This window comes from Leptodactylus fuscus, chromosome 1, assembly GCF_031893055.1.
Source record: "Leptodactylus fuscus isolate aLepFus1 chromosome 1, aLepFus1.hap2, whole genome shotgun sequence".
Taxonomy (NCBI): Eukaryota; Metazoa; Chordata; class Amphibia; order Anura; family Leptodactylidae; genus Leptodactylus; species Leptodactylus fuscus.
The window spans coordinates 212206557-212233819 of record NC_134265.1 but is presented as its reverse complement, the minus strand read 5'-3'; the positions used below and the strand labels follow the sequence as shown (position 1 = coordinate 212233819).

At 45.8% G+C, this 27263-nt stretch overlaps 1 protein-coding gene across 1 annotated transcript in view; it reads right to left on the bottom strand.

Annotated features, from left to right (window-relative positions):
• The window catches only part of ADGRL3 (adhesion G protein-coupled receptor L3), an 877296-nt gene that overhangs the window by 417261 nt on the left and 432772 nt on the right, over positions 1–27263 (bottom strand). Inside the window, exon 12 of the mRNA XM_075282777.1 lies at positions 8367–8405. Within this exon, the coding sequence (XP_075138878.1) occupies positions 8367–8405 (39 nt within the window). The remainder of the gene's footprint in view (positions 1–8366; positions 8406–27263) is intronic.

Genomic DNA, 27263 nt, shown 5'->3' with positions numbered 1-27263 from the left:
AAAAGCCACCTGCAGGTCAATCCGACTCTCACCCTTGGCCTCATGCAGTGAGGTGTCTAGAGACTAAGTCCCGTTTCTCCTCTACTGAGCATGCTCGGACTTTTCAGAGCCGCTCAGAAGTTAAGTCCCATTTTGGCCATACTGAGCATGACCGATGAGGTCATGACCACCGCCCTGCAGAGCGGGGACTTCCCTTTATATACGTTGAGTGTGCTGCCACCCAGTGCTCACACTTTGACTGGAAATTGTTTATAACAGAAGTTCAGGGCTAGGTTCCTCTGTGTTTTATACTTTGGCCCCAATCTGGGCACTGTTAGTAGGACCTGTAATTCTCCTGAACTGGCAGCTCTACACTAGGGCTTGGAGCAGTGGTCTCTGTACCAGCCCATGGCGCTGTCAGCAGGTTTGGTCTCTGGGTTAGCCTGTGCCCTGGCCCTCTATCCCTGTCAGTTCTGAATACTAGGAGTCTGTGAGCCACTGAGCTGTCTTGTGTTGCTGACCAGGAGTTGACATTTACAGTGGGGCAAAAAAGTATTTAGTCAGTCACCAATAGTGCAAGTTCCACCACTTAAAAAGATGAGAGGAGTCTGTAATTTACATCATAGGTAGACCTCAACTATGAGAGACAAAATGAGAAAACAAATCCAGAAAATCACATTGTCTGATTTTGTAAGAATTTATTTGCAAATTATGGTGGAAAATAAGTATTTGGTCAGAAACAAAATTTCATGTCAATACTTTGTTATATATCCTTTGTTGGCAATGACAGAGGTCAAACGTTTTCTGTAAGTCTTCACAAGGTTGGCACACACTGTTGTTGGTATGTTGGCCCATTCCTCCATGCAGATCTCCTCTAGAGCAGTGATGTTTTGGGGTTGTCGCTTGGCAACACGGACTTTCAACTCCCTCCAAAGGTTTTCGATAGGGTTGAGATCTGGAGACTGGCTAGGCCACTCCAGGACCTTGAAATGCTTCTTACTAAGCCACTCCTTCATTGCCCTGGTGGTGTGCTTTGGATCATTGTCATGTTGAAAGACCCAGCCACGTTTCATCTTCAATGCCCTTGCTGATGGAAGGAGGTTTGCACTCAAAATCTCACGATACATGGCCCCATTCATTCTTTCATGTACTCGGATCAGTCGTCCTGGCCCCTTTGCAGAGAAACAGCCCCAAAGCATGATGTTTCCACCCCCATGCTTTACAGTAGGTATGGTGTTTGATGGATGCAACTCAGTATTCTTTTTCCTCCAAACACGTAAAGTGGTGTTTCTACCAAACAGTTCCAGTTTGCTTTCATCAGACCATAGGACATTCTCCCAATACTCTTCTGGATCATCCATATGCTCTCTAGCAAACTTCAGACGGGCCCGGACATGTACTGGCTTAAGCAGTGGGACACGTCTGGCACTGCAGGATCTGAGTCCCTGGCGGCGTAGTGTGTTACTGATGGTAGGCTTTGTTACATTGGTCCCAGCTCTCTGCAGTTCATTCACTAGGTCCCCCCGCGTTGTTCTGGGATTTTTGCTCACCGTTCTTGTGATCATTTTGACCCCACGGGGTGAGATTTTGCGTGGAGCCCCAGAGCAAGGGAGATTATCAGTGGTCTTGTATGTCTTCCATTTTCTAATTATTGCTCCCACAGTTGATTTCTTCAATCGAAGCTGGTTGCCTATTGCAGATTCAGTCTTCCCAGCCTGGTGCAGGGCTACAATTTTGTCTCTGGTGTCCTTTGACAGCTCTTTGGTCTTCACCATAGTGGAGTTTGGAGTCTGACTGTTTGAGGGTGTGCACAGGTGTCTTTTTATAGTGATAACAAGTTTAAACAGGTGCCATTACTACAGGTAATGAGTGGAGGAAAGAGGAGACTCTTAAAGAAGAAGTTACAGGTCTGTGAAAGCCAGAAATCTTGATTGCTTGTAGGTGACCAAATACTTATTTTCCACCATAATTTGCAAATAAATTCTTACAAAAATCAGACAATGTGATTTTCTGGATTTGTTTTCTCATTTTGTCTCTCATAGTTGAGGTCTGCCTATGATGTAAATTACAGACGCCTCTCATCTTTTTAAGTGGTGGAACTTGCACTATTGGTGACTGACTAAATACTTTTTTGCCCCACTGTAACTCCTGGAAGCCTGCACCTGTTGCATCTACTCACCGGTGGGTTTATCCAGTGCAGTTTAACTGGTGAATATTTGTTACCTTGTTGCAGTCTGTTCACACTGTATCACAGACTCAGCTGCCCAGTGCAATTAACTGGTGAATGTTTGTTACCTTGTTGCAGTCTGTTCACACTGTATCACAGACTCAGCTACTGAGCTGCTCAGTAACGTGCAATTAATTTAAGGGATTGCCTGGCTGGCACTGAGTAAGTGACACTTGTCCTATAGTCCGTGGTTATAGCAACACGGTGTAAATAATGGGAGGAATAAGGTCACATTACAAGCAAAGAAAGCAGAATTTCTAAAGCAATATATTTAGGAAAAAACTTAAATTTACATAAGCTACCAGTATAGATAGGATCCTTGAGATGGGACAACCTCTTTAAAGGGGGGAACTATTACTGATACTGGACATAATTTATATGTAGGGATTATTATTTGAGGGAGCTATTACTGGTAAGGGTGCAGTATTATTGTATTATTTATAAGCAGGAACTATTATTTATCAAAATCTCCTCCATTTTGCTGCTAATGTAAATAGCTGTGCATTTTCTGCTCAGAAATTCTGAACAGAAACTCTCCAATCTGAGGGGTCATGTGCACATCAGAGAGGGGCTCATGAGCCCTCAGTGGTAAGTATTCTGTGCATTCTTGCAATCCTGATAGGGCTACTAACAGAGATGAGCGAACGCCGTTCGATCAAATAGGTATTCGATCGAATATCAGGCCGTTTGAGGTATTCATTTCCAATTGAATACCATGCGGTAAACACAGTAAAAATTCGTATCCCCTCCAACCTTCCCTGGCGCGTTTTTTGCACCAAAAACTGTGCAGGGGAGGTGGGACAGGAACTACGACAATGGAGACATTGAAAAAAAATTGAAAAAACCCATTGGCTGCCGAAAACATGTGACCTCCGATTTATAAGAATAGCGGCCCCCATCTTCGTTTCATTTTCAGGCTTTGAGACATAGGGACAGACGTGCTGCTGAGGGCTAGATAGGGATTAGCTTCAGCTAGGCAGGGAAAAACAGAAGAAAAACAGCTCTTTTCAGAGCTATACTGCGGGGAGAGGTTTCCACGAGGTCCCCCCAAAACAAGGATACAGAGCAATTCAGTCCAGATATATACGCTCAATCCAGCTTTGCAGGCGGTCTCCCCAAAACAGGGATGCAGAGCAATTCAGTCCAGCTATATACGCTTAACCCAGCTTTGCAGGCGGTGTCCCCCCAAAACAAGGATACAGAGCAATTCAGTCCAGCTATATAAGCTCAACCCAGCTTTGCAGGCAGTGTCCCCCCCAAACAACTAACAGGGATACAGAGAAATTCAATCCAGCTATATACACTCAACCCAGCTTTGCAGGTGGTGTAGCCCCAAAACAGGGACACAGATCAATTCAGTCCAGCTATATACGCTCAACCCAGCTTTCCAGGCAGTGTACCCCCAAAACAGGGATACAGAGAAATTCAGTCCGGGTATATACGCTCAACCCAGCTTTCCACTGTGTGTCCCTCCAAACATCTAACAGGGATACAGAGCAATTCAGTCTGGCAAGATACGCTCAACCCAGCTTTCATCGGTCTATAGACCATAAAATTTGCATTACTATACATCTAAAAATGCGCAAGGCTAGCACAAAGGGACAGGGGCGTGGAAATGCAGATGGGGAGTAAGGTTGTGGTCAACCAACAGCGTCTCCCATGCCTACTGCTCTGCGGCAGCAAGCATTGCACTTCCTCACAGTCTTCGGATTGATGGCCTCATTAAGTAGGGTGCAGGGCACAAACCTAACTAGGCCTGAGCACCAGGAACAGGTGTTACAATGGCTGGAGGATAATGCTTCCAGCACATTCTCCACCAGCCAGTCAACCTCTACCTCAACTCCTCCTGCCCAATCTTCCCAGCAAAGTAATCCCTCCTTTCCCACCTCCCAGGAGGTACCAGATGTGAAGGGAAGTGAAGCACCAAAGAGGCATGCCCAGAGGCAGAGAACAGCTGCTTCACCGAAGCCAGGCCACAGCCAGCAAGGCCCAAAATGTTCCCTATTCTAGCCAGCCTAGAAAAACTCCCACATCGAGGCCACGGTCTTCGGTGGTGTGGAGATTTTTTAATGTATGTGCGGAGGACAAATATAGCGCGGTTTGCACAATTTGCAACTCGAAAATGAGTAGGGGCTCTGAAAAGAGCAACCTTACGACCACTGCCATGCACCGTTATTTGGAAAGCAAGCACTGGGCTCAGTGGCAAAGAGCAAACGCAGGACAATCGTCGTCCGGCGTTGCCGCCACTGCCTCTCCCACCGTTGCCAGTGCTGGCGCTGCAGTCCAGACCAGCAGCCAGGACACCTCCACATCTGACTCCGCCACTTTGGAGAATTCCCCCGCATCCTCCCCTTTTCCTGCCTCAGCTCCTTCTCCTGCACCATCATGCTCATCTTCCCAGCAACTCACCATCTCCCAGACATTTGAGTGCAGGCAAAAATACAGCACTACCCACCCACATGCACAAGCCTTAAACATGTACATCTCCAAACTCCTGGCTCAGGAGATGTTGCCTTCCCTGTCCGACACTACTTCTCCCGCTGTGCCGTCCCCGCCTTGCACCAGCACGTGTCACGCGACATCAGGTGGGCCCTAAGTTCTGCGCTTTGCACAAAGGTCCACTTGACCACCGACGTGTGGACAAGTGCATGCGGACAGGGACGCTACATTTCACTGATGGCACACTGGGTGAAGGTAGTTGAGGCTGGGACCGGGTCACAAACTGGGGCGTTCTACCTCATTTCCCCGCCCAACATTCCTGGCAGGGGCTCTGAACCACCACCCTTCTTCTCCTCCGCCATCACATCGACTCCAGCTACCTGCTGGAAATGCTGCAGCACTGGCGTCAGGAGAAGTCAGCAGGCTGTGCTGAAGCTCATCAGCTTGTGGTACGGGACAGCACACTGCCTCCGAGGTGAGGGATGTCGTCCTTGATGAGACTTCAACATGGTTTTCGCCGCTGCACCTGGGCCCAGGCATGGTCGTGTGTGATAACAGCCGGAACCTGGTAGCGGCTATGGCGCTTGCCAACCTCCAACACATTCCATGTCTGGCCCACGTTTTCAATTTAGTTGTGCAACGGTTTTTAAAAACGTACCCCAATTTAGCCGAGCTACTGGTGAAAGTGTGGCGCTTGTGCGCCCACTTTCACAAGTCTACAGTAGCCACTGCTAGCCTCAAAACACTCCAGCAACGCCTCCATCTGCCAGAACACCGGCTGTTGTGCGACGTCCCCACACGCTGGAACTCGACATACCACATGTTGAGCAGAGTGTGCGAGCAGCAGAGACCCTTGATGGAGTACCATCTCCAAAACCTAAGGGTTCCTCAGAGTTAGCTCATTGTTCATTGCGTCCCATTGCTGCAGCGCGGATGGGGTGAAATGGAGGAGGAGGAAAAGGAGGAAATGGAGAGTGACCATTCCGGTGGGGGCAGCGAAGTCATGCCAAGTAACACTCTGGCACACATGGCTGAATTCATGTAGCGGTGCTTTTCAACTGACAGACGCATTGTCAAAATCCTGGAGAGCAACCACTACTGGGTTTTTGCAATCCTCGACCCCCAGTATAAAAATAATATCTCAAATTTTATTCCGGTAGAGGGGAGGGCCAGTCACATTAGTGATTGCCACAAGCAACTGGTGCAGAATATGTTGGAGATGTTTCCATCAACTCTCGTTGGCAGCAGAGAGGAGAGTTCCTTCAACAGGCTAACAACTGCCATCCGGTCCACACCCGGCAGGGGCACACTCTCCAAGGTCTGGGACACGTTAATGGCACCGCCTCGCCAAACTACCGCCACTGAGGGGCCTAGTGTCACCAGGAGGGACAAGTATAGGCGCATGTTGCGGGAGTACCTGGCCGACCACAGCCCTGTCCTCTCCGATCCCTCTGCGCCCTACACTTAGTTGGATTTGTGGCTGGAACTTGCGCTGTACGCATTGGCATGCTATCAGAAAGGGTTTTCAGCGCAGCCAGTGGCATAATTACGGATAAGTGCAGCCGGCTGTCAGCTGACAGTGCTGACTGGCTGACGCTGATCTAAATGAACAGCCACTGGATAGACCCATCATTTTCATGTCCACCGGTGTCAAGCACACCGACATGAAGTTTCATGTGTGTGCTCAACCTCTACAATTCCTGCTCCTCCTCATACTCCTCCACCATCAGCGTTGCACAATTCTGCTCCTACTAGGCTCAATCCACCCTGGTTCCCCCAAACTCTGCTGGTTAGAGTCTCAATCCACCCTGATTCCCCCAAACGCTGCTGGTTAGAGTCTCAATCCACCCGGATTCCCTCAAACTCTGTTGGTTAGAGTCTCAATCCACCCGGATTCCCTCAAACTCTGCTGGTTAGAGGCTCTACTCACCCCAAGGGCCAAAAACACTGCTGGTGCAAGGCTCTAATCACTCCAAGGGCCAAAAACTAAAACTCTACTGGTGCAAGGCTCTACTCACTCCAAGGGCCAAAAACACTGCTGGTGCAAGGCTCTACTCACTCCAAGGGCCAAAAAGTAAAACACTGCTGGTGCAAGGCTCTACTCACTCCAAGGGCCAAAAAGTAAAACACTGCTGGTGCAAGGCTCGACTCACTCCAAGGGCCAAAAAAACTAAAACACTGCTTGTGCAAGTCTCTACTCACTCCAAGGGCCAAAAACTAAAACACTGCTGGTGCAAGGCTCTACTCACTCCAAGGGCCAAAAACACTGCTGGTGCAAGGCTCTACTCACTCCAAGGGCCAAAAACACTGCTGGTGCAAGGCTCTACTCACTCCAAGGGCCAAAAACACTGCTGGTGCAAGGGTCAACTAACCCCAAGGGCCAAAAACACTGCTGGTGCGAGGCTCAACTAACCCCAAGGGCCACAAAATAAAACTACTGGTGCAAGGCTCTACTCACTCCATGGGCCAAAAATCATATTGGGAGCATTAGATGCCCCCAGGCATGCTTCCCCTGCTATCCCAGTTGCATTCCAGAGATGTTGTCATCATTTGCTGAGGTGTAATAGTGGACTTGGAGACCCTCCTGAGTTGATTAATGGTTTCCCCTGAAACAAACGGTTTTTCCCCATAGACTATAACGGGGTTCGATATTCGTTCGAATAGTTGAATATTGAGGGGCTATTCGAAACGAATAACGAATATCGAATGTTTCACTGTTCGCTCATCTCTAGCTACTAATAAACATCATCTGCAGATTCTATATCACAGTGCTGCACAGCATACAGTGAACAACAGTAGTTGTTGAAGTCTGCTGTCAGGTGGAGCAAGTGGGCTAAGCTTCGTGTGTCTTCCATGCAAGCACAGGAGAGGGCGGGGGAGCAGGTGGCGGGGGGGGGGGGGGAATAACAATAGTGACTACAGACTGCCTTCTGGGCTTGGAGTGGGCAGGTATGTAACTCACTGAATAAGCTGGTAGGTGGAGAGCAGGCGAGTGGGGGAAGATATGGCTAAATGTGAATAAGCCACCAGACAGACTAGTTGGCTGTGCTGGGGAAGGGGGGGGGGGGGGGATATGTGTATTCGTGGAATAAGCAGAGGGGCACTGTTGATTAGAGCACACAATGAATGCACAAACCAATAAATAATCAGGTCATAAAATTGTAGTCCAGGTAGTTTGTTTACTAATGAGGGATCTTCTACTGAACTGAACTACATTTCCCAGGGAGCCAATGCAATGTCTGCAAAATATCTTGTCTTGCATAGCAAAACTGTGGCCGTTAGTGTCGTGTATGTGCAAACAGTAGTGCATAACCGTGAGCCAAAATTTAATAGAGAAAAGCAGAATAATAGTTAGAAAACAAGAGGATACAATATAATAATGGTCCTGGATGCAAGATAACAGCCATTATGGCTTGTTTCTGTGCAGGCAGAAGGGATGCACAACTGTGAGACAGACAATATACTGGTGAAAAAAAAATAAAAGACAAAATAAGAGGTAGATTATAGCACAGTAAGAGGAAGAACACAGGTAGGATTTATTTTTCAAATTATTTATTTTTCTAAATTCTCATGCAAACCTGTCCTGCCTTCATAAAGTTTGGGAATCACTGCTCTACAGCATTTCGGACCTGTGTGGATGTGCTTTAACAGTTTTAAAATGAGTTATGTGTTATCCATTGATATAACATTTCAGATGTGTTATAAAATATATAATTTTTACCTGGACATATGCTCTGCATGAACGCTCTCTTTTCTGCAGCTGTCAAAGAAAAGAAAATGACATCAGTTCAAAAAATAACTTTGCTACATAACATTTTTGATTATCACGCCGATCACATGCCTATGGAATGAAGATATAATCTGATCTTTTTGGTAATAATGTACTCTTTATGGAGAGTTTTATAAATAAAGATTCAAAGCACCGGCCAATTCCCTGCAAGTTCGCATCTATCATGTAACAAGTAGTCAGAAGGTATACTATTCACAGAAAAAGAAACTGCCCATCTAAAGCATAACCTTTATTTGCCACCATATAAAAAATTGAGATCACTATGTTAGTAGCCAAACCAATGACCCTATAGTATGGCATGTCCTATGATACTATATAAATTATAGGCCCAAGTAATTCCAAAATTGTATACACTACATATCGGATATAGGTATAAATACAGACATCTTCAATTAGAAATGCAGTCCCAACTCTATACAACAGTATTTGTAGTAGTGTTTGTGGTGATCTAATTCAAATTTTGGGGTATTTAGAATTTTGATTTATGTGTCATTTTGTGAACTACAACTGCACTTGACTTTAACAATGCATGGGCAGCTGGATTTTCCTTAGTTGCATATTATACACATGTCTTAATTGGATGAACCCCGGGATTTTACATGACTTTTGGATATGCAATGTCCCTTACTCCTTCTTAAAACCACCCAAACTACGGTAAATATTGACTTTGGAATAAATGAACAAAAACACTTTATTTTGGATGTCGAAATGGCCACAGCTTTATTAAACTCACAGAAGTAAAATAATCACAGAAGGAGTCAGGTGAACCTACCTGCCATTCCTAAAAATCCAGCCCAGTAACCGGAACTTTGGAATAACACTCAGCAGACAGAATGATCTGCTGAGAAATGTTGTTTCTACAGTTTTCTCATCTCACCTACCTTAGTAGTCTGGGTGAGATATACACCCCCTCCATTATTTGACCAGCCAGTGGCTTACACCTCTTATTGTTTTTTTTCTTTTGAGGTTCTCTCTATTACAATATTTGTTTATTTTACTGTGAATACTGCCTTTCATTTTCTTGCTTATGTTTTCCTTAAACTTAAACTCACACAATTAGGTGCGGGTGCTACAAGGGCATTCCCAATCTAAGAGTACAGCTATTTTAGTTACCGCAACCCTTCCTTTCATTGTAACCTAATCCCCTACCTCCCATTACCTTCTTTTCTATCCATACCATCCTCACCCTCCCCCCCTTAGGGTCAGTTCAAGTGACTTCAACATTATGATACCCCCCTCCCTTTACATACTGACTACATCGCTACAGTACTTTCTGAGTAGTCTGAAGTTCTGCAGACACAAACAGACACACACACACACACAGACACACACTCTCCACCCTGCATCTCACATTCGCCTCCCCTCTCAGTACCTTAGAACACACGCCACACGTCTCCATCTTCTTGCACTGTCCTGCCGGCACTAAGACACACCTCCCTAGACCCGTATCCCTAGACACGCCTCCCTAGTCAAACTATTCGGGCCAGACTGAATCAGTCAGAGAGCCCGATATGGCCCGCGGGCCGTACATTGCCCAGGTCTGATCTAGACTCACAGATTACACGGTTTCAGGTGGGATCACATTCTTTGCAATAGGTTGCTTTTGTGGACGACGCACTTTTTTTTTAGTTACGAATACCTTGGAATGCCTTCCTGCTCTAATGTCCCTTCTGGCTTAGTATGGGGAGCTCTCCAAAAGTAACTATATCCAAATCGGAGATCCTAACTGTTTCATTTTTGCCCGAGATGGCAGCTATTATTCAAAAAGACTTCCCCTTCATATGGAAAATGGATTATATTAAATATTTAGGTATTAAACTGCTCAGCAATCTAGACAATGTTTTCTCCCTGAGCTAACATCCTCTTCTTCAAAAGCTCAGACATCTTCTGAAATCGTCTGAACTACCCTACCTGTCCTGGTTCTGGTGAAAAAACTTGATCCAGACCTATATTGTACCCAAGATCACTTATATTATGCAAATGTTACCCATTCACCTCCCTGCTAGCTTTTTCAAATCCGTCATGAGTAATTTTTCTACCTACACATTGAAAGCTAAACTTCCCAGACTTTTGTATAGCTTATTAATTAAAAATAGAGTAAATGGAGGAATAGCACAACCTGACATATTGTCTTACTGTACTACAGAGCCATACTCAAGTCAACAGAGTAGGATATAGGGGAACGGAGTAGAGATGAGCGGAATAGTATTCGATCGAGTAGGTATTCGATTAAATATTATGTTATTCGAAATACTCGTACTCGAACGAATACCACGCGGTAAACACAGTAAAAATTCAATTCCATTCCCACCTTCCCTAGCTTTTTTACACCAATAACTGTGCAGGGGAGGTGGGACAGGAAGTAGGACAACGTTGGCATCAAAAAAAAGAAAAAGTCATTGGCTGGCTAAATCAGGTGACCTCCACTTTATAAGAATAGTTGTTTTCAGATTCGGTTCAGATGCGACTGTGAATTAGACAGGGATAGATGTTCTGCCAGGGTTAGCTAGTAATTAGAATTATTTAGGTAGGAATCTTACTCCAACAGCTCTTCTAAGAGCTAAACTTATATCTACTAGAGATGAGCGAACACTAAAATGTTCGAGGTTCGAAATTCGATTCGAACAGCCGCTCACTGTTCGAGTGTTCGAATGGGTTTCGAACCCCATTATAGTCTATGGGGAACATAAACTCGTTAAGGGGGAAACCCAAATTCGTGTCTGGAGGGTCACCAAGTCCACTATGACACCCCAGGAAATGATACCAACACCCTGGAATGACACTGGGACAGCAGGGGAAGCATGTCTGGGGGCATAAAAGTCACTTTATTTCATGGAAATCCCTGTCAGTTTGCGATTTTCGCAAGCTAACTTTTCCCCATAGAAATGCATTGGCCAGTGCTGATTGGCCAGAGTACGGAACTCGACCAATCAGCGCTGGCTCTGCTGGAGGAGGCGGAGTCTAAGATCGCTCCACACCAGTCTCCATTCAGGTCCGACCTTAGACTCCGCCTCCTCCGGCAGAGCCAGCGCTGATTGGCCGAAGGCTGGCCAATGCATTCCTATGCGAATGCAGAGACTTAGCAGTGCTGAGTCAGTTTTGCTCAACTACACATCTGATGCACACTCGGCACTGCTACATCAGATGTAGCAATCTGATGTAGCAGAGCCGAGGGTGCACTAGAACCCCTGTGCAAGCTCAGTTCACGCTAATAGAATGCATTGGCCAGCGCTGATTGGCCAATGCATTCTATTAGCCCGATGAAGTAGAGCTGAATGTGTGTGTTAAGCACATTCAGCACTGCTTCATCACGCCAATACAATGCATTAGCCAGTGCTGATTGGCCAGAGTACGGAATTCGGCCAATCAGCGCTGGCTCTGCTGGAGGAGGCGGAGTCTAAGGTCGGACCTGAATGGAGACTGGTGTGGAGCGATCTTAGACTCCGCCTCCTCCAGCAGAGCCAGCGCTGATTGGCCGAATTCCGTACTCTGGCCAATCAGCGCTGGCCAATGCATTCTATTAGCCCGATGAAGTAGAGCTGAATGTGTGTGCTTAGCACACACATTCAGCTCTACTTCATCGGGCTAATAGAATGCATTGGCCAATCAGCGCTGGCCAATGCATTCTATTAGCTTGATGAAGCAGAGTGTGCACAAGGGTTCAAGCGCACCCTCGGCTCTGATGTAGCAGAGCCGAGGGTGCACAAGGGTTCAAGTGCACCCTCGGCTCTCCTACATCAGAGCCGAGGGTGCGCTTGAACCCTTGTGCAGCCTCAGCTCTGCTACATCAGAGCCGAGGGTGCGCTTGAACCCTTGTGCACACTCTGCTTCATCAAGCTAATAGAATGCATTGGCCAGCACTGATTGGCCAGAGTACGGAATTCGGCCAATCAGCGCTGGCCAATGCATCCCTATGGGAAAAAGTTTATCTCACAAAAATCACAATTACACACCCGATAGAGCCCCAAAAAGTTATTTTTAATAACATTCCCCCCTAAATAAAGGTTATCCCTAGCTATCCCTGCCTGTACAGCTATCCCTGTCTCATAGTCACAAAGTTCACATTCTCATATGACCCGGATTTGAAATCCACTATTCGTCTAAAATGGAGGTCACCTGATTTCGGCAGCCAATGACTTTTTCCAATTTTTTTCAATGCCCCCAGTGTCGTAGTTCCTGTCCCACCTCCCCTGCGCTGTTATTGGTGCAAAAAAGGCGCCAGGGAAGGTGGGAGGGGAATCGAATTTTGGCGCACTTTACCACGCGGTGTTCGATTCGATTCGAACATGGCGAACACCCTGATATCCGATCGAACATGTGTTCGATAGAACACTGTTCGCTCATCTCTAATATCTACCACTGCTTGAAGATTGTATATACACATCTGTATATACAATCTTTTTGCAAATAATTTTCACAAAAGCCCTTGTTAGGGCTCCAATTCCGTACCACCTTTTCCCCCAATATACCTTTCCCATCTCCTGTTATATACCTGTTTTGAGCTCAGTATATACTTCTAACATACAGAGGTATTTGGGCACTATACAGGGTTGGACTGGCCCACCAGGGAACTGGTGAATTCCCTGGTGGGCCCCAAGCCTTGACTATCAGTTCGGGGCCCCAGGCTGCGGGCAGCACTGTAATGATTAAAGATGGCCGGCTGCCAGCAGTTTCTCAGGGCCCTGACACACACACAGGGGCCTCCTGCCAGTGATATACTTTCCCTATTAATATAGGGAAGGTATACATCCAGAGGACTGAGGACACCAGGGGCAGCAGCTGCCCCTATCCCTGCTATCCTATGAAGAGCTTTCTCTGCAGCCCGGACTTCCTCCCTCTCCCCCTCCCAGAAGCCAGCAGCAGCAGGAGCGATGCTTCTATTGCGGGGAGAATAGCAGCATCACTCCTGCCGCTGCTGGCTTCATGCAGGGCAGGAGCATAGCGATGTCTCAGGCTCCGGCACATGTGTCTAACCCTCCCCGGCATCTGCCTTTCTATTACAGTGGATGCTGGGTCTGTATTGCGGCCACATTCGGACTATAAGACGCACCCTTCTTTTCCCCAAAAATTTTTGGGGAAAAAAGTGCGTCTTATAGTCCGAAAAATACGGTACATTGTACTGTGTGGGAACAGGAGATGTCTGCTGCGATGCTATCTTTCTGCTTCACAAATGTGAGTATATATTTTTCTTTTTTTTGGTAAAATGTAATATTTAATATGTATTTGTGTACATTTGTTTAACCCTTAAGTACTATTATGGTGTCTATCATACATTACTACCATACACATATCACTATGATAGACACCATGATAGTACTTAAGGGTTAAAGTATGTGTCTTGTATACTGTGTGAGTACTGTTGTTAGGATTGGGTCCCGCAGGTTGCTATCATAGTGCACAGCGCCACCTGCGGGTCAGTCTAACCATCTAGCTTTCACCTTATTGAGCATGCTCAGATGTATTGGAACTGTTCACAAGCTAAGTGCCATTTCTCCCCTACTGAGCATGAGCGGTGAGGTCATCACCACTGCCCCTATTGGGCGGGGACTTCCCTTTAAATAGTGTGAGCCGACGCCCGCCGGGGACTCACACTTCCACTAAAATGTCCTAAAAGTCCACAGAGTGAAGACAGTAGTTTTCAGGGATAGGCTCCGGTACGCAGGTTTCAGACTAGGCCTCTGTGTGGGGTTTCTCTGCTTCTCCTGGGTGCTGTTAGGTAGGACCTGTAAACTCAGAACTGTTAGAGCTACACCAGGGCTAGGAGAGGTAGACGCCGTTCCAGCTTGTAGATCTGCAGAAGGTATGGTCTTTGAGATAGCCTATGTGTACTGTCTGACTTCATGTATGGCTCCTAGCTGTGTTCGGGAGCATGGGTGTTTGATTGCTCCAAGCTGTGTGCAGGAGCATGCAAACTCCCCTGGTACCTCCAAGCTGTGTGTAGGAGAATGTTCTAAAACTTCCGTGGTGGCCCCTAGCTGTCGCAGAGATAAGTGTGTGTGTTTGCTGGCCTGGGGTGAGTGTTAACCCTTGGGTGTTTCACTTGTACTGGTGCACCTGGCCAGTGAGCTAAACTGGCAGGGGTTTAGTTGCACCTTTTTCACATGGAGTGTCGCACAGTATACATTGTTCACATTGAGTTCAGGCTGCAGTGTCTTGCGGTAGTTCACAATTAGTCCAGGCTGCAGTGTTTTGCAGTAGTTCACATTTAGTCCAGGCTGCAGTGTCTTGCAGTAGTTCACATTGAGTCCAGGCTGCAGTGTCTTGCAGTAGTTCACATTGAGTCCACGCTGCAGTGTCTTTGCAGTAGTTCACATTGATTTTCACGCTGCAGTATCTTTGCAGTAGTTCACATTTGAGTTCAGACATACAGCCGCCCACCATTGGGCCTGTGGACCTCGCTGTAGTGTTCTACAGCTAAGAGGTTCTGTTGTTCAGAAAAAATATTTATATATATATACACAGAACCGTAACAACTGTATATTTGTATACAAGTATGTGTGATTATATACAGTATGCTATAATAATGTGTATGTGTATATGTGAGTATATATAGTATTCATACATTCATATAAGTATATACACTCACCGGCCAATTTATTAGGTACACCTGTCCAACTGCTCGTTAACACTTAATTTCTAATCAGCCAATCACATGGCGGCAACTCAGTGCATTTAGGCATGTAGACATGGTCAAGACAATCTCCTGCAGTTCAAACCGAGCATCAGTATGGGGAAGAAAGGTGATTTGAGTGCCTTTGAATGTGGCATGGTTGTTGGTGCCAGAAGGGCTGGTCTGAGTATTTCAGAAACTGCTGATCTACTGGGATTTTCACGCACAACCATCTCTAGGGTTTACAGAGAATGGTCCGAAAAAGAAAAAACATCCAGTGAGCGGCAGTTCTGTGGGCGGAAATGCGTTGTTGATGCCAGAGGTCAGAGGAGAATGGCCAGACTGGTTCGAGCTGATAGAAAGGCAACAGTGACTCAAATAGCCACCCGTTACAACCAAGGTAGCCAGAAGAGCATCTCTGAACACACAGTACGTCGAACTTTGAGGCAGATGGGCTACAGCAGCAGAAGACCACACCGGGTGCCACTCCTTTCAGCTAAGAACAGGAAACTGAGGCTACAATTTGCACAAGCTCATCGAAATTGGACAATTGAAGATTGGAAAAACGTTGCCTGGTCTGATGAGTCTCGATTTCTGCTGCGACATTCGGATGGTAGGGTCAGAATTTGGTGTCAACAACATGAAAGCATGGATCCATCCTGCCTTGTATCAACGGTTCAGGCTGGTGGTGGTGGTGGTGTCATGGTGTGGGGAATATTTTCTTGGCACTCTTTGGGCCCCTTGGTACCAATTGAGCATCGTTGCAAAGCCAAAGCCTACCTGAGTATTGTTGCTGACCATGTCCATCCCTTTATGACCACAATGTACCCAACATCTGATGGCTACTTTCAGCAGGATAATGCGCCATATCATAAAGCTGGAATCATCTCAGACTGGTTTCTTGAACATGACAATGAGTTCACTGTACTCCAATGGCCTCCACAGTCACCAGATCTCAATCCAATAGAGCATCTTTGGGATGTGGTGGAATGGGAGATTCGCATCATGGATGTGCAGCCGACAAATCTGCGGCAACTGTGTGATGCCATCATGTCAATATGGACCAAAATCTCTGAGGAATGCTTCCAGCACCTTGTTGAATCTATGCCACGAAGAATTGAGGCAGTTCTGAAGGCAAAAGGGGGTCCAACCCGTTACTAGCATGGTGTACCTAATAAAGTGGCCGGTGAGTGTATATGGCTTATATATGGTATATGAATGTATATTAATGTATATATGCTATTATATATATGTGTGTGAGTATATATGAATGTATATCTATGAGTGTGTAGGTATATAGTATGTGCAATCCCATCCACACATTGCAGAAAAATACACAAAGCGGAAACGCTGCAATTTCCAAAACTGTTGCGGTTTTGGAAATCGCAGCATGTCACTTATACCTACAGAATCACTTACAGTGTCCCTATAGGTATAAAGGAAGCAGAAAGTCCTCAGAGGAAACCTCTGTGGAGTTTCTGCAAAAAGCGCTGCAGGAAAAACTGATGTGTTGCCGCTTGGGGTTTTCCCGCAGTGCTTTTTAGCTATGGCTTGCTACATGGGGCCTTAGCCTTATAGTGTAGTACACAATGTATTGAGATAATAAGGATGAGGCCCAACAGCGAAACGCAGCTAAAAAACACTGTGGAAAAAAATAGCGGTGAAGAACAATGTATTTTTTCAACAGTGTATTTCATTGAGCTTTTGATGCATTTTCCCGGCACTTTCTCCTGATTGTGCAGCTGAAAGTAACCGGCCATGTTTTTAGAAGAACACGCATTTTAGAGTTTGCAGCATCTTCCACGTCTTTTTTTCCTGCAATGTGTGGATGAGGTCAATTTGATTAAATTTCATTCACTTTGCTTGTTTTTTAAAACACATCTTTTTTTTTTTCTGCCGTAGCCAAAAACGCTGTGTTTCTGCAGTGTGGGGCTTCAGCTTAAAGAAGTTGTCCACAAACTAGAGCGATCACTGTGGCAGCCGCCAGGTAGATGTAAAAAATTTAAAAAAAATTAAAAAAAAAAAAAACATACTCACTCTGTTGTTCCCCACCTGTGTCTGTTCAGTCTCATGGTAGCGCCTCATTTCTGGAAATCCTGCACCTAATTGGTCTTAGCAGTCACATGATGTGCAAGACTCCCAGCAAGGAAGTGGCAGCACGAGACTGAGTGGACACTGGTGGCGGACAACGTAGCGCCAAGGACAGATGAGTGTGTTTATTTTTTTTTTTATTTTATTTTACATCTCCCGCCCCGGCACATGGGCTGTTCTAATTCCTGGACAAATCTTTAAAGGATGTATCCATCTGTCGAATATTGATGTCCTTAGGCCATCAATATTACATCTGCGGTGATACAATAGCCAGGAGCTCTGTAGATCAGCTCTTCCAGGACAGTGTGGCTGCAGGTAATGGTAACATTTCTAGGAGCCGCGCTGTTCATACAGGGTGTAGCAGTGGGTTTAGGTAGTGGAGTGGTGCACATTGTATGAAGGGTGAACAGCATGGCTCCCAACATGTTATTACCTTTAGCCACCCTGTGCCTGTACCGCTGGTCTGCAGTGGTCCTGGTGGTGGGCCCCTAGAAACAATTCCACTGGTGGGCCCTAGACACCCCAGTCCGACACTGGCGCTATATATCTTGCCCATCTCCTGTTATATACCTGTTTTGAGCTCAGTATATACTTCTAACATACAGAGGTATTAGAGCGCTATATACCTTTCCCATCTCCAGTTCTCGTTTTAAGCTCAGTATATACTTGTAACATACAGAGGTATACAGAGGTACACATACACAATGACAGTTAAGGGTGGGTGCTGTTTGATTTCCCCCTTGCCTATGCCATCTGTGGTTGTCATGGGCAACGTGATTTAAAGGGGTGCATGCTAATGTTTCTTTAGCTTAAAATTTGTCTTTCTGTCCATACTAACATAGAGGAAAGAAGGTTTCCAAGTATTTTTCCACTTTCCATAGAGGTTATATTGAATTTGGAATGTCTAATTGATAGGCTGTGATAGTGGTGTAATACTGGGACTTGGGTGTGTTAGATGCCCCCAGGCATGCTTACCCTGCTGTCCCAGTTGCATTCCAGAGGTGTTGGCATCATTTGCTGAGGTGTCATTGTGGACTTGGTGACTCCAATTTTGATTTCCCTGAAACAAGCATTTTTTTCCTATAAACTATAATGGGTTTCGATATTCAATCGAATAGTCGAATATTGAGGTTCTACTCAAATCGAATATTGAATATTTCTCTACTCGCTCATCTCTAGAAGGGAGAAAAAACATAGCTTACTTACAAAAATTTCTTCATGTTGTGTCAATCCAAGCTCGCATCATTATGTCGGAATACGGATTCACAGACTTGAGCAGTTTGATCGGCTTGAAACAAATCCAATATCAGAAAAAAAAAGGCTACGACTAAGGAAACTCTCTGTTCCAAAACGCGTCAGCTAAGACGTTGTTTGCATGGCGGGGGTTATTTTTGCTTGACAGCACCCCTGTTTTTTATTGTTAATTATGACTTTAGATTAAAAGTTAAGTTTTAGGAAACATTATATTGCTGGATTTCCTTCCTTTTTTTTCCGATACAGAGGCATACACTTGAGAAATTGGCTTTCACTCATTAGGCCCATCAGGTGCCATAGTATTAGCGAATTAGCAGAGTAGTGTATTGGCCCGACATTTCAACAACTTATGTGGCTTTCATCTCTACTCCGTATTCGCTATTCTAGTTTTGATCCCCTCCTCAGAGACCCTTGTGAAATCTGGAGCAAAAACAGGAACATACTGTCAATGATACCATCACCTATATTGCTGGCCGACCTCATTCCTTTTGTTGTCAAACCAAAAACCAACATTTACCAAGACCTATGGAACAAACTAAGCGGCTTAGCACTGAGAGATGTTCTACAGAAAGGATATCCACTAACTAAAGGTCAACTAAAGGACTTACTACCTGACACAACCTTCAGTTTTTTACATTATGCACACTTTCGTAAATGCATCTTAGATCTCCCATGGATTTTCTTCTTGTGTCCGGCTCCAGGAGGCTCTCTATAAGACTCTGGCCGGAATGGTTACATACTCATAATTTAGCAAACTCTAATAGATGTTGGAGGTGCCAGAAAGATAAGGGTTCTTTGCCCCATATCTGGTGGTTCTGTGAGAAAGTCCAGCCCTACTGGAGTCGGATCCAAGACCAAATTCGGAAAGTGACTTACAGCTACATAGTGCTCTCCCCTGAAATTGTAATTCTCTCATGTCCTATATCGTACTCCATCGAGATCTAGTTTGGCCACACTTCTTAAGGCTGCAAAACTACTAATTCCAAGGTACTGGCTTCAACAAGAGTCTCAACCATCCAAGAATCGATGGCCACAGTAAATGTTATGAGATTTGAGGATCTTATTAGTTGGTCAAAAAGAAACCATGACTTGTTTCTGAGAACCTGGTCTCCTTGAATAAAGTTAGAAAAGGCCTCTTCCCTATGGAGTAGTAGTAGACACAAGACTTCTTAGGTACAGGTCACACTGGGTTCACACCAGTGTCTGAACTCCGTTTTTAGGTTGCATGCAGAAGATGGAAACCTGTCATACCAAGTCCAACTGTGAGCGCCAGTGAGTGTTTTATGCGCTCCGCAGCGAAACCGTTTTTTTTAAACTAGACACAGAGTACTGCATGTCCGACTCTGTGTCCGGTTTTAAAAAAACGGTTTCGCCGCGGAGCGCATAAAACACTCACCGACGCACACGGCCGGAGACTTTTCAAGCCCATTCAAATGAATGGGATTGAAACATGCCGGCAGGTTTCCAGCTCCTGCCCCTGTTTTGTGCAGGAAACGGAAATCTGCAGAACGGAGTACGGACATAGATGTGAACAAGCCCTTATAGATGAGCGAACACTATTCGAAACAGCTGTTTCGAATAGCACGCTCCCATGCATGCTGGCTATGTCCATTCATTTCTATGGGAGCGTGCTATTCGAAATGGCTGTTTCTCTAGTACAGGTACATATTTTTTTATGTACATTAATCTGAACTCTTCTGATCACTTTTGCATCATTTATCAGAAATAAACATTACTGGAATGCTCACCTTTTTTCCCATTTCTTAGACTTAAATGGGTTGGCCACTTTCAGACCAATATTGACAAACAAATGTACAATAAAAAGATTTACGGTCCATGGTCATGTGATGCGCACACAGGTGCCGCTCGTTACAGTCACAGTACAATATTCAGACATCTGCCTGGTAATCAGCTGTGCACCAGTGTCCACACATGACCATGGACTGTAAATCACATGACCATGGACTGTAAATCACATGACCATGGACCATAAATCACATGACCATGGTCAGAGTTTTATCCTCTAGAAGTAACAGAATGAGTGACAGCAAGCAGAGATCTAGAAAACTGTGAGGAATTGATACAGAAAGTATATTGGAAATTGTACATCTTTTTATTGTACATTTGTTTGTCAATATTTGTCTGAAAGTGGCCAACCCCTTTAATATATAACTCCCCTTCCCTACCTTTTCCTACCTCCCCCTCCTCCCCCACTCTCACGGCTCTAATTGCTTTTATAGCACTGTAATAATGCTTCATATATGCATTTCTCCTCTGATTGTTCTGTGTCACAGTATTCAAATGCTTTTTTATACTTTTTTTCTGTATTGTATATCGAAAAAAATCAATAAAAACTGAGAATTAAAAAAAAAAAAGTGGTCTGGAAGAACCGTGGCTCCAATTTGGTGGTCCAGCCTGCCGCAGGAACTGCTGCTGCTAAGAGCAGAGCGCCCTGAACGTCAGGGGCATGCGGGCGTTTGTGCATCTGTTCCAAGGAGATCACATCAGCTATTAAAGATGCAACCTCACGCGACCTCTCTTTCTTAAGCCGGGTACCATGCTGCATGAACACCCCCCGAATCACACATTTGTGGGCGGACCAAACAGTTAAATGGAGAGACATCAGGGGTGTCATTCTCCCTAAAGTAATTGTCCAGGGCTGTGGATACCGCCTGAGAGGTAGCGACATCTTGGAGCAGCGACTCATTAAGCAGCCACTGCCAGGACCGCAGTCTGGTCGCAGGGGAAGCAAGCACAGCATGGACCATGGCATGGTAAGCAAATGTGATGGCATCAATCGAGGAATCCCTCAAAAGGGGCACATCCTCGTGTCTCAGAAAAAAGTAATCGAGCCTCGAGTATACGTCCCAAGAATAAAACATGTAGTCTCTGTCGTCAGGGTGAACTGTATGCTAAACAAGCTGATACAAGTGGAGCAACCGGCTTATCCGATGTAAAACGCAGCCCGACAAGTGCAATGAGCCTCTTGAGACATCCAACGACGGGTCCAAGGTTAAAATCTCCCCAGAGCAATAAGGTCCTCTCCATAAAGTTTAGCTAACTTAGACAGAATGCCCTCTAGTGCAGTAATCTGGTTCGAGTTAGGTAGATAAACATTAGCCAATTTGAATAAGGTGCCCACCAACTCCCCCTTGACAAAGAGGAATCTACCAGATTCATCCAAGGAAGCCGCCTTAAACTTCCAGGGAATAGAATGACTGATCAGAATGCTGACCCCTCTAGATTTAGATTCAGAGTAGCAACTATGGTATGAGTCAGGGTATCTAGGGGAGGACAAGGCAGGGGCCACGCCCTCACGAAAATGTGTTTCTTGGATAAATGCCATGTGGATTCCCAAAGCAACCGTAGTAGAGATGAACACTTCTCCGGGCTATTAAGGCCATTGGCGTTGATAGAAGCAAAGGCGATGGAATCCATGGCCGGCAGCTGGAACCTTGCAGGGAGGAGAGGGAGACGAAAGAGGGGAAAAAGAAGAAAAAACAAACAAACAACCAAGCAAACCGCACACAAGCGAAGGAATAAATTAAATGGGTAAAAAGAAGAAAAGCACGACAAATATCAAATAATAAGTCAGACACTAAGGGGTAATACAAAAATCAAAAAGCAGGTCCGAACCCAGCTAATCCGGGATGACAAAAAACAGTGGGAGAAAACCCGTTAACACAGGTCTCGAGGGAACACCACAGTATGCCCTCAGAGAGCCGCCAAACCTAGCTAGTTGGGGGGAGAGGCAAAAAACAATAGAACGCTGCCCTCACCCCAAGCAGCAACAATGGATGCCAACTGGGCACAAAGCAAAGTGAAGACCGGAGATCTGGCCTAAGAACTCCAGACTAAGCCGAACGGCCAGCAGGACATTTGGGACCCTCCACACATGCCAGACGGGGCACACCACGGCCGGGGCGAGCATACGGGAGGAGAAAAACCTGCATTGCCAAACCCTCCCCCCAGCCCTCGGGGACCAAGGGAGCCGGGGGAAGGGAGAGAACAAGACAAAGGAACCCAGCCACAGTGAGCCCTCATCCAGGAAAGAGGAGGGGCAGCAAACACTGCCGGGGCCTATCGTAGGCCGAAACGCAAAGCAACCTCCGGCAGGGCAGAACACTTAAATCCTGAAACGAGGCACAAGGAATAAGCAAAGTATACAAACAGCTCTGGGGTAAAAGCAAGACTCCAAAAATTGAGGGGGTCAAAGCACAAGAGGGCTCTGCGGTGCCAACGGGGCAGGGAAGAGGAGGGAGGACGATCAGCGGACGGGGCAGTTGAGAGAGGGTAGCCCAACCAGTCCGAAAGATGCAAATCAGGTAATTCCAGGAATTTGGCTAAAACAGCAGCCTGATCTGGGGAATGGAGGGTAAACACGGCTCCATTACGGCGGACCTGAACATGGAAAGGGTGGCCCCATCTGTAGGTAGCTCCAGCATCCAAAATCAACTGCAGGACAGGCTTGAGGAGACGTCGCATGGCCAGGATGTGATGAGAGACATCAGGGAGAAGTTGTATTGGAAACTCCTGAAAAGAAACCAGGCCATAACGCCAGGCAGCCCACAAAATGTCCTCCTTCTCCCCAACTACAGTTAGACGGTGGTCCAAGTCAGTGGTCACCTGCTGCTGGACTGAGACCTGGGTCAAGAGTTTGAATCTCAGTTTTGAATTCCGCCACAATCTTTTCCTGCTGCTCCTCAACCTTGCGGACCAGGGCTTCCATGTCCATTTTAGTAGGCAAAGCATGGAGAAGTTGCCATATATCGGACAATTTAGGACGCTTAGAATGGTGCAACTGCAAGGAGGAGTCCCGCTGTGAAGAATCAGAAGAGTCTGAAGTAAGTGGGGTGGGTAGGGCGGCAGGAGTTGAGGAATAGTCTGGATCCATGTCAGGGGAGGTAGTCTGGCCAGCATTAGGCATAGGGGCTGCCAGTGAGAGACCCCCAGATGGGTATTGGAGCGGGGCGGCCTGGGTGAGGCAGCTGTCAAATCCCTAGTGGGAGCAGAGGGATGCACATTAGGGGGGGGCAGCCCAAGAAGGGAATCCATAACTCCCATGGCAGAGTTCATCAGAGAAGGCTGAGGGCTGGACAATGCAGGCTCAAGAATCCCCACTGTAGTTGCTGGGGGGCAAAACTGAGGCCCAGGGGGGAGAGGAGACTGTCCATGTGGACAGGCTGGGCCTGCAGACCCAGAGGTGGAGGGGGCTACATGCTGCAGGGATGCTGTAGAGGCATGGGCCTGAGCCGGAGGAGCTGACTCACGCATGCGGATGCCATCTTGTGAGGCCGGGGAAGACATTGTCAGCATCCTGTCAGGCAACCCAGCATCTGGTCTTATTGAGGCCTGGGAAAACAGTGCCGGATGATCCACTGCAGAGGGACGGCAGAGCGACCCCGTCGCTGCTGGAGCTGGAGAGCGCTGACTTGCAGGAGCCGCATCGGCGCGTGCCGATGCCATCTTAGTACCGTCAGAGTGGGCTACATCAGAGGAGGAGGCTGCAGAGATCAAGAACCAGGCCAACTGCGGTTTCACCTTCATGGAGGATGGTGCCTTATGTCCCAGACACTTGACCATCGCCAGGGAAGGGCTGAAGAGAGGTAGAGGTGTGTTAGGGTTCGGGAGTTGCAGAGTAGTGCTGCTTCACGCAGCCATGTTCAGGCCATGCCTTGAGCAGGAAAAGTTTGTCCCATGTCCACATCAATAGGCATGAGGAATGGGTTTTAGTAACCCGAAACATTGTATGGCAGCAGTAAAGGAATGCCTCTTAGCCCTCTGTGCTCTTACTTATTGAAGACTAATGTGTTACAAAAATTAACAGAGCATTTCCTTTGAAGACTATAAACTTGGAGGTGCTCTTTATTAGAGATGAGCGAGTAGTGTTCGATCGAGTAGGTGTTCGATCGAATACTACGGTACTCGAAATACTAGTACTCGATCGAATACTACTAGCTGTTTGAAGTTTAAGGTTCGATGCAGAACCAGCGTTGATTAGCAGAATGCTATACATTCTGCCAATCAACGCTGGTTCTTCTCTTAACTTTAGAAGTCTTCTCCGTGCAGCGTCCCCGCGGCGTCTTCCGGCTGGAATTCACTCTGCCTAGGCATCCGGCCTAGGCAGAGCCGACTGCACATGCGCGGGCATGCCCTCGCATGTGCAGTCGGCTCTGCTTAGGTGTCGGGCCGGGCAGAGCCGACCGCGCATGCGCGGATGCCTAGGCAGAGTGAATTCCAGCCGGAAAACGCCGCTGGGATGCTGTGCTGGGAGAAGACTGCACGGAGGATCCAGCCCGACCGTCACTCGTGGACTTGGTATAATGTTAGTATAATGTTATCGAATTTTGCGTACCCCTGAAACGAGTATTTCCCCCCATAGACTATAATGGGGTTCGAAATCAGTCGAACAGTGTGCGGCTGTTCGAATCGGTTTTCAAACCTTGGACATTTTAGTGTTCGCTCATCTCTACTCTTTATCATTATTGTCTAACCCACCAGTAACCTATATCTACCTTGCATTTACTGTTAGTGCACAAAGAGTTCCAGTGCAAAGAAAGTAGTTAAACTAGTTTGTTTGAGATCATTGCTATGAAAGTATCTCAGGAAGAATATGCAAATCTGTCTTCCATGATGTAATTAGAAAGACAGAGCCTCAGTTTGTGCATACCAATAGAGGTCGCTAGCTGAGGATGTGCAAGTCTGTCTTCCATGATGTAATTAGAGAGACAGAATCTCAGCCATGCAGCCCAATAGAGGGCACTCTCTTTAACATCATGCCTGACCTTCCAGAGGTCTTGTGTTTGCAATGATGCCGAGATTTTACCAGGTTCAGTATCTCAACCGAGGACGGCCGTTTCGATGTGTTTGCATCTCTTCAGCCCGGTGTAGAGAATACTGACCTGGTAGAGGTGAGAGGCTATAGACAGTATCTGGCAGTTTAGCTAATAATGATAATGATCTTGAGTAGATGTTTCAGACAGAGTCTCTGAATCATTAGCCTTTCTTTAACTCTTGAAGGACACTGTGTAGTATGTACGTAGTATGTAATGCTCAACAACTTTTTTCATATTTTCCTTCCCCCTTCCCAAAATTCATAACTTTTTATTTTTCTGTTGACATATCTAAGTGAGGGCTTATTGTGAGGGTATGATGAATTATACTTTCACTAGCCTCTGCCCGCGACTTCATCTGCGTATTGTTGGCGTCGATGATCCGCCTATATTCAGCAAATTGCTGTTGTCGATGGTTCGTCTGCTCTGGCGTTTCAGCAGCTCTCAAGTTGTCCTGCTGGTGAACTTGTTCCTCGCGTTGTATCTGTGACTGTTCCGGCATCTCAGCAGCTTGCTGGGACGCCATATAATAAGCGTGTTGTTGGCATCAATCTGTCTGCTGCGGCCAGCAGCTCTCAAACTAGCCTGCTGCTGAACTTGTTCCTCGTACCATCCCTGTAATTGTCCCAGCATCTCAGCAGCTCGCTGGGACGCCATATAATGAGCGTGTTGTTGGCGTCGATGATCCACCTGCTCGGGCATTTTGGCTGCTCTAAGAGCCGCTTGACGCCTAGTTTGCTCAATCCTCCTCAGCTCCGCTTGAGGAGAATTCTGTTGACTTCCGGCTACTTTCATAATTCTCATTTTTTCGCTATTCAGGATCTTAAAAACAGCAGTAAAATATTTTTTTAAAAGTTAAAGAAATAAAATAGAACTAAAAATTCACCCCCTTTTGCTAGAGCACTTATAACAAATAAACAAGCGCAAATGATGATAAATTCAACAGGGTTGATGGTCCCATTCACAGGACACCTACTTTTTTCAGGAGAGTGGCGAAGACACCACAGATTTAAAATATAGTTTTGCACAAAAAAATTGCTATTTTTTTATGCCTTGTATGTCCGAAAAAATGGAAAAAAATTAAAAAAAGCTTTTTTTTTACACATAATGGTATAAATAAAAAGTACAATTGACCCTGCAAAAAAAGACACGTGAAGGTAGGTTCACACAGAGATTTTTGGTCAGGATTTTGAGAACGTATTCTAAGAAATTTGTGATAAAGCATAACCAAAACTATATAAATTTGGTAACTGTGCCAAAGCACAGAATATCATGTCAAACAAAACCCTTAAGACTGTAGCACAAATACACTTTTTCTTTTAATTCCACCTTATTCTAATTTGTTTTCAGATTTCCAGTACATCATGTGGCATTTTAAATGGTACCATTATGAAGTATAGTTTATCTTGCAAAATGCCACCATATGACTCTGTGAAAGGAAAAATAAAAAAGTTTGGGATTTTAGAATGTGGGGAGTAAAAAAATATGAAAAAAGGCTGTGTCTAGTGGTGTTACAGACCCTAATGCTTATGTAAGTCCTACCATACAAACATATACAGTCCTATGAAAAAGTTTGGGCACCCCTATTAATCTTAATCATTTTTAGTTCTAAATATTTTGGTGTTTGCAACAGCCATTTCAGTTTGATATATCTAATAACTGATGGACACAGTAATATTTCAGGATTGAAATGAGGTTTATTGTACTATCAGAAAATGCGCAATATGCATTAATTCAAAATTTGACCGGTGCAAAAATATGGGCACCTCAACAGAAAAGTGACATTAATATTTAGTACATCCTCCTTTTGCAAAGATAACAGCCCCTAGTTGCTTCCTGTAGCTTTTAATCAGTTCCTGGATCCTGGATGAAGGGATTTTGGACCATTTCTTTCTACAAAACAATTCAAGTTCAGTTAAGTTTGATGGTCGCCGAACATGGACAGCCCGCTCTCAAATGATCTGAAAACAAAGATTGTTCAACATAGTTGTTCAGGGCAAGGATACAAAACGTTGTCTCAGAGATTTAACCTGTCAGTTT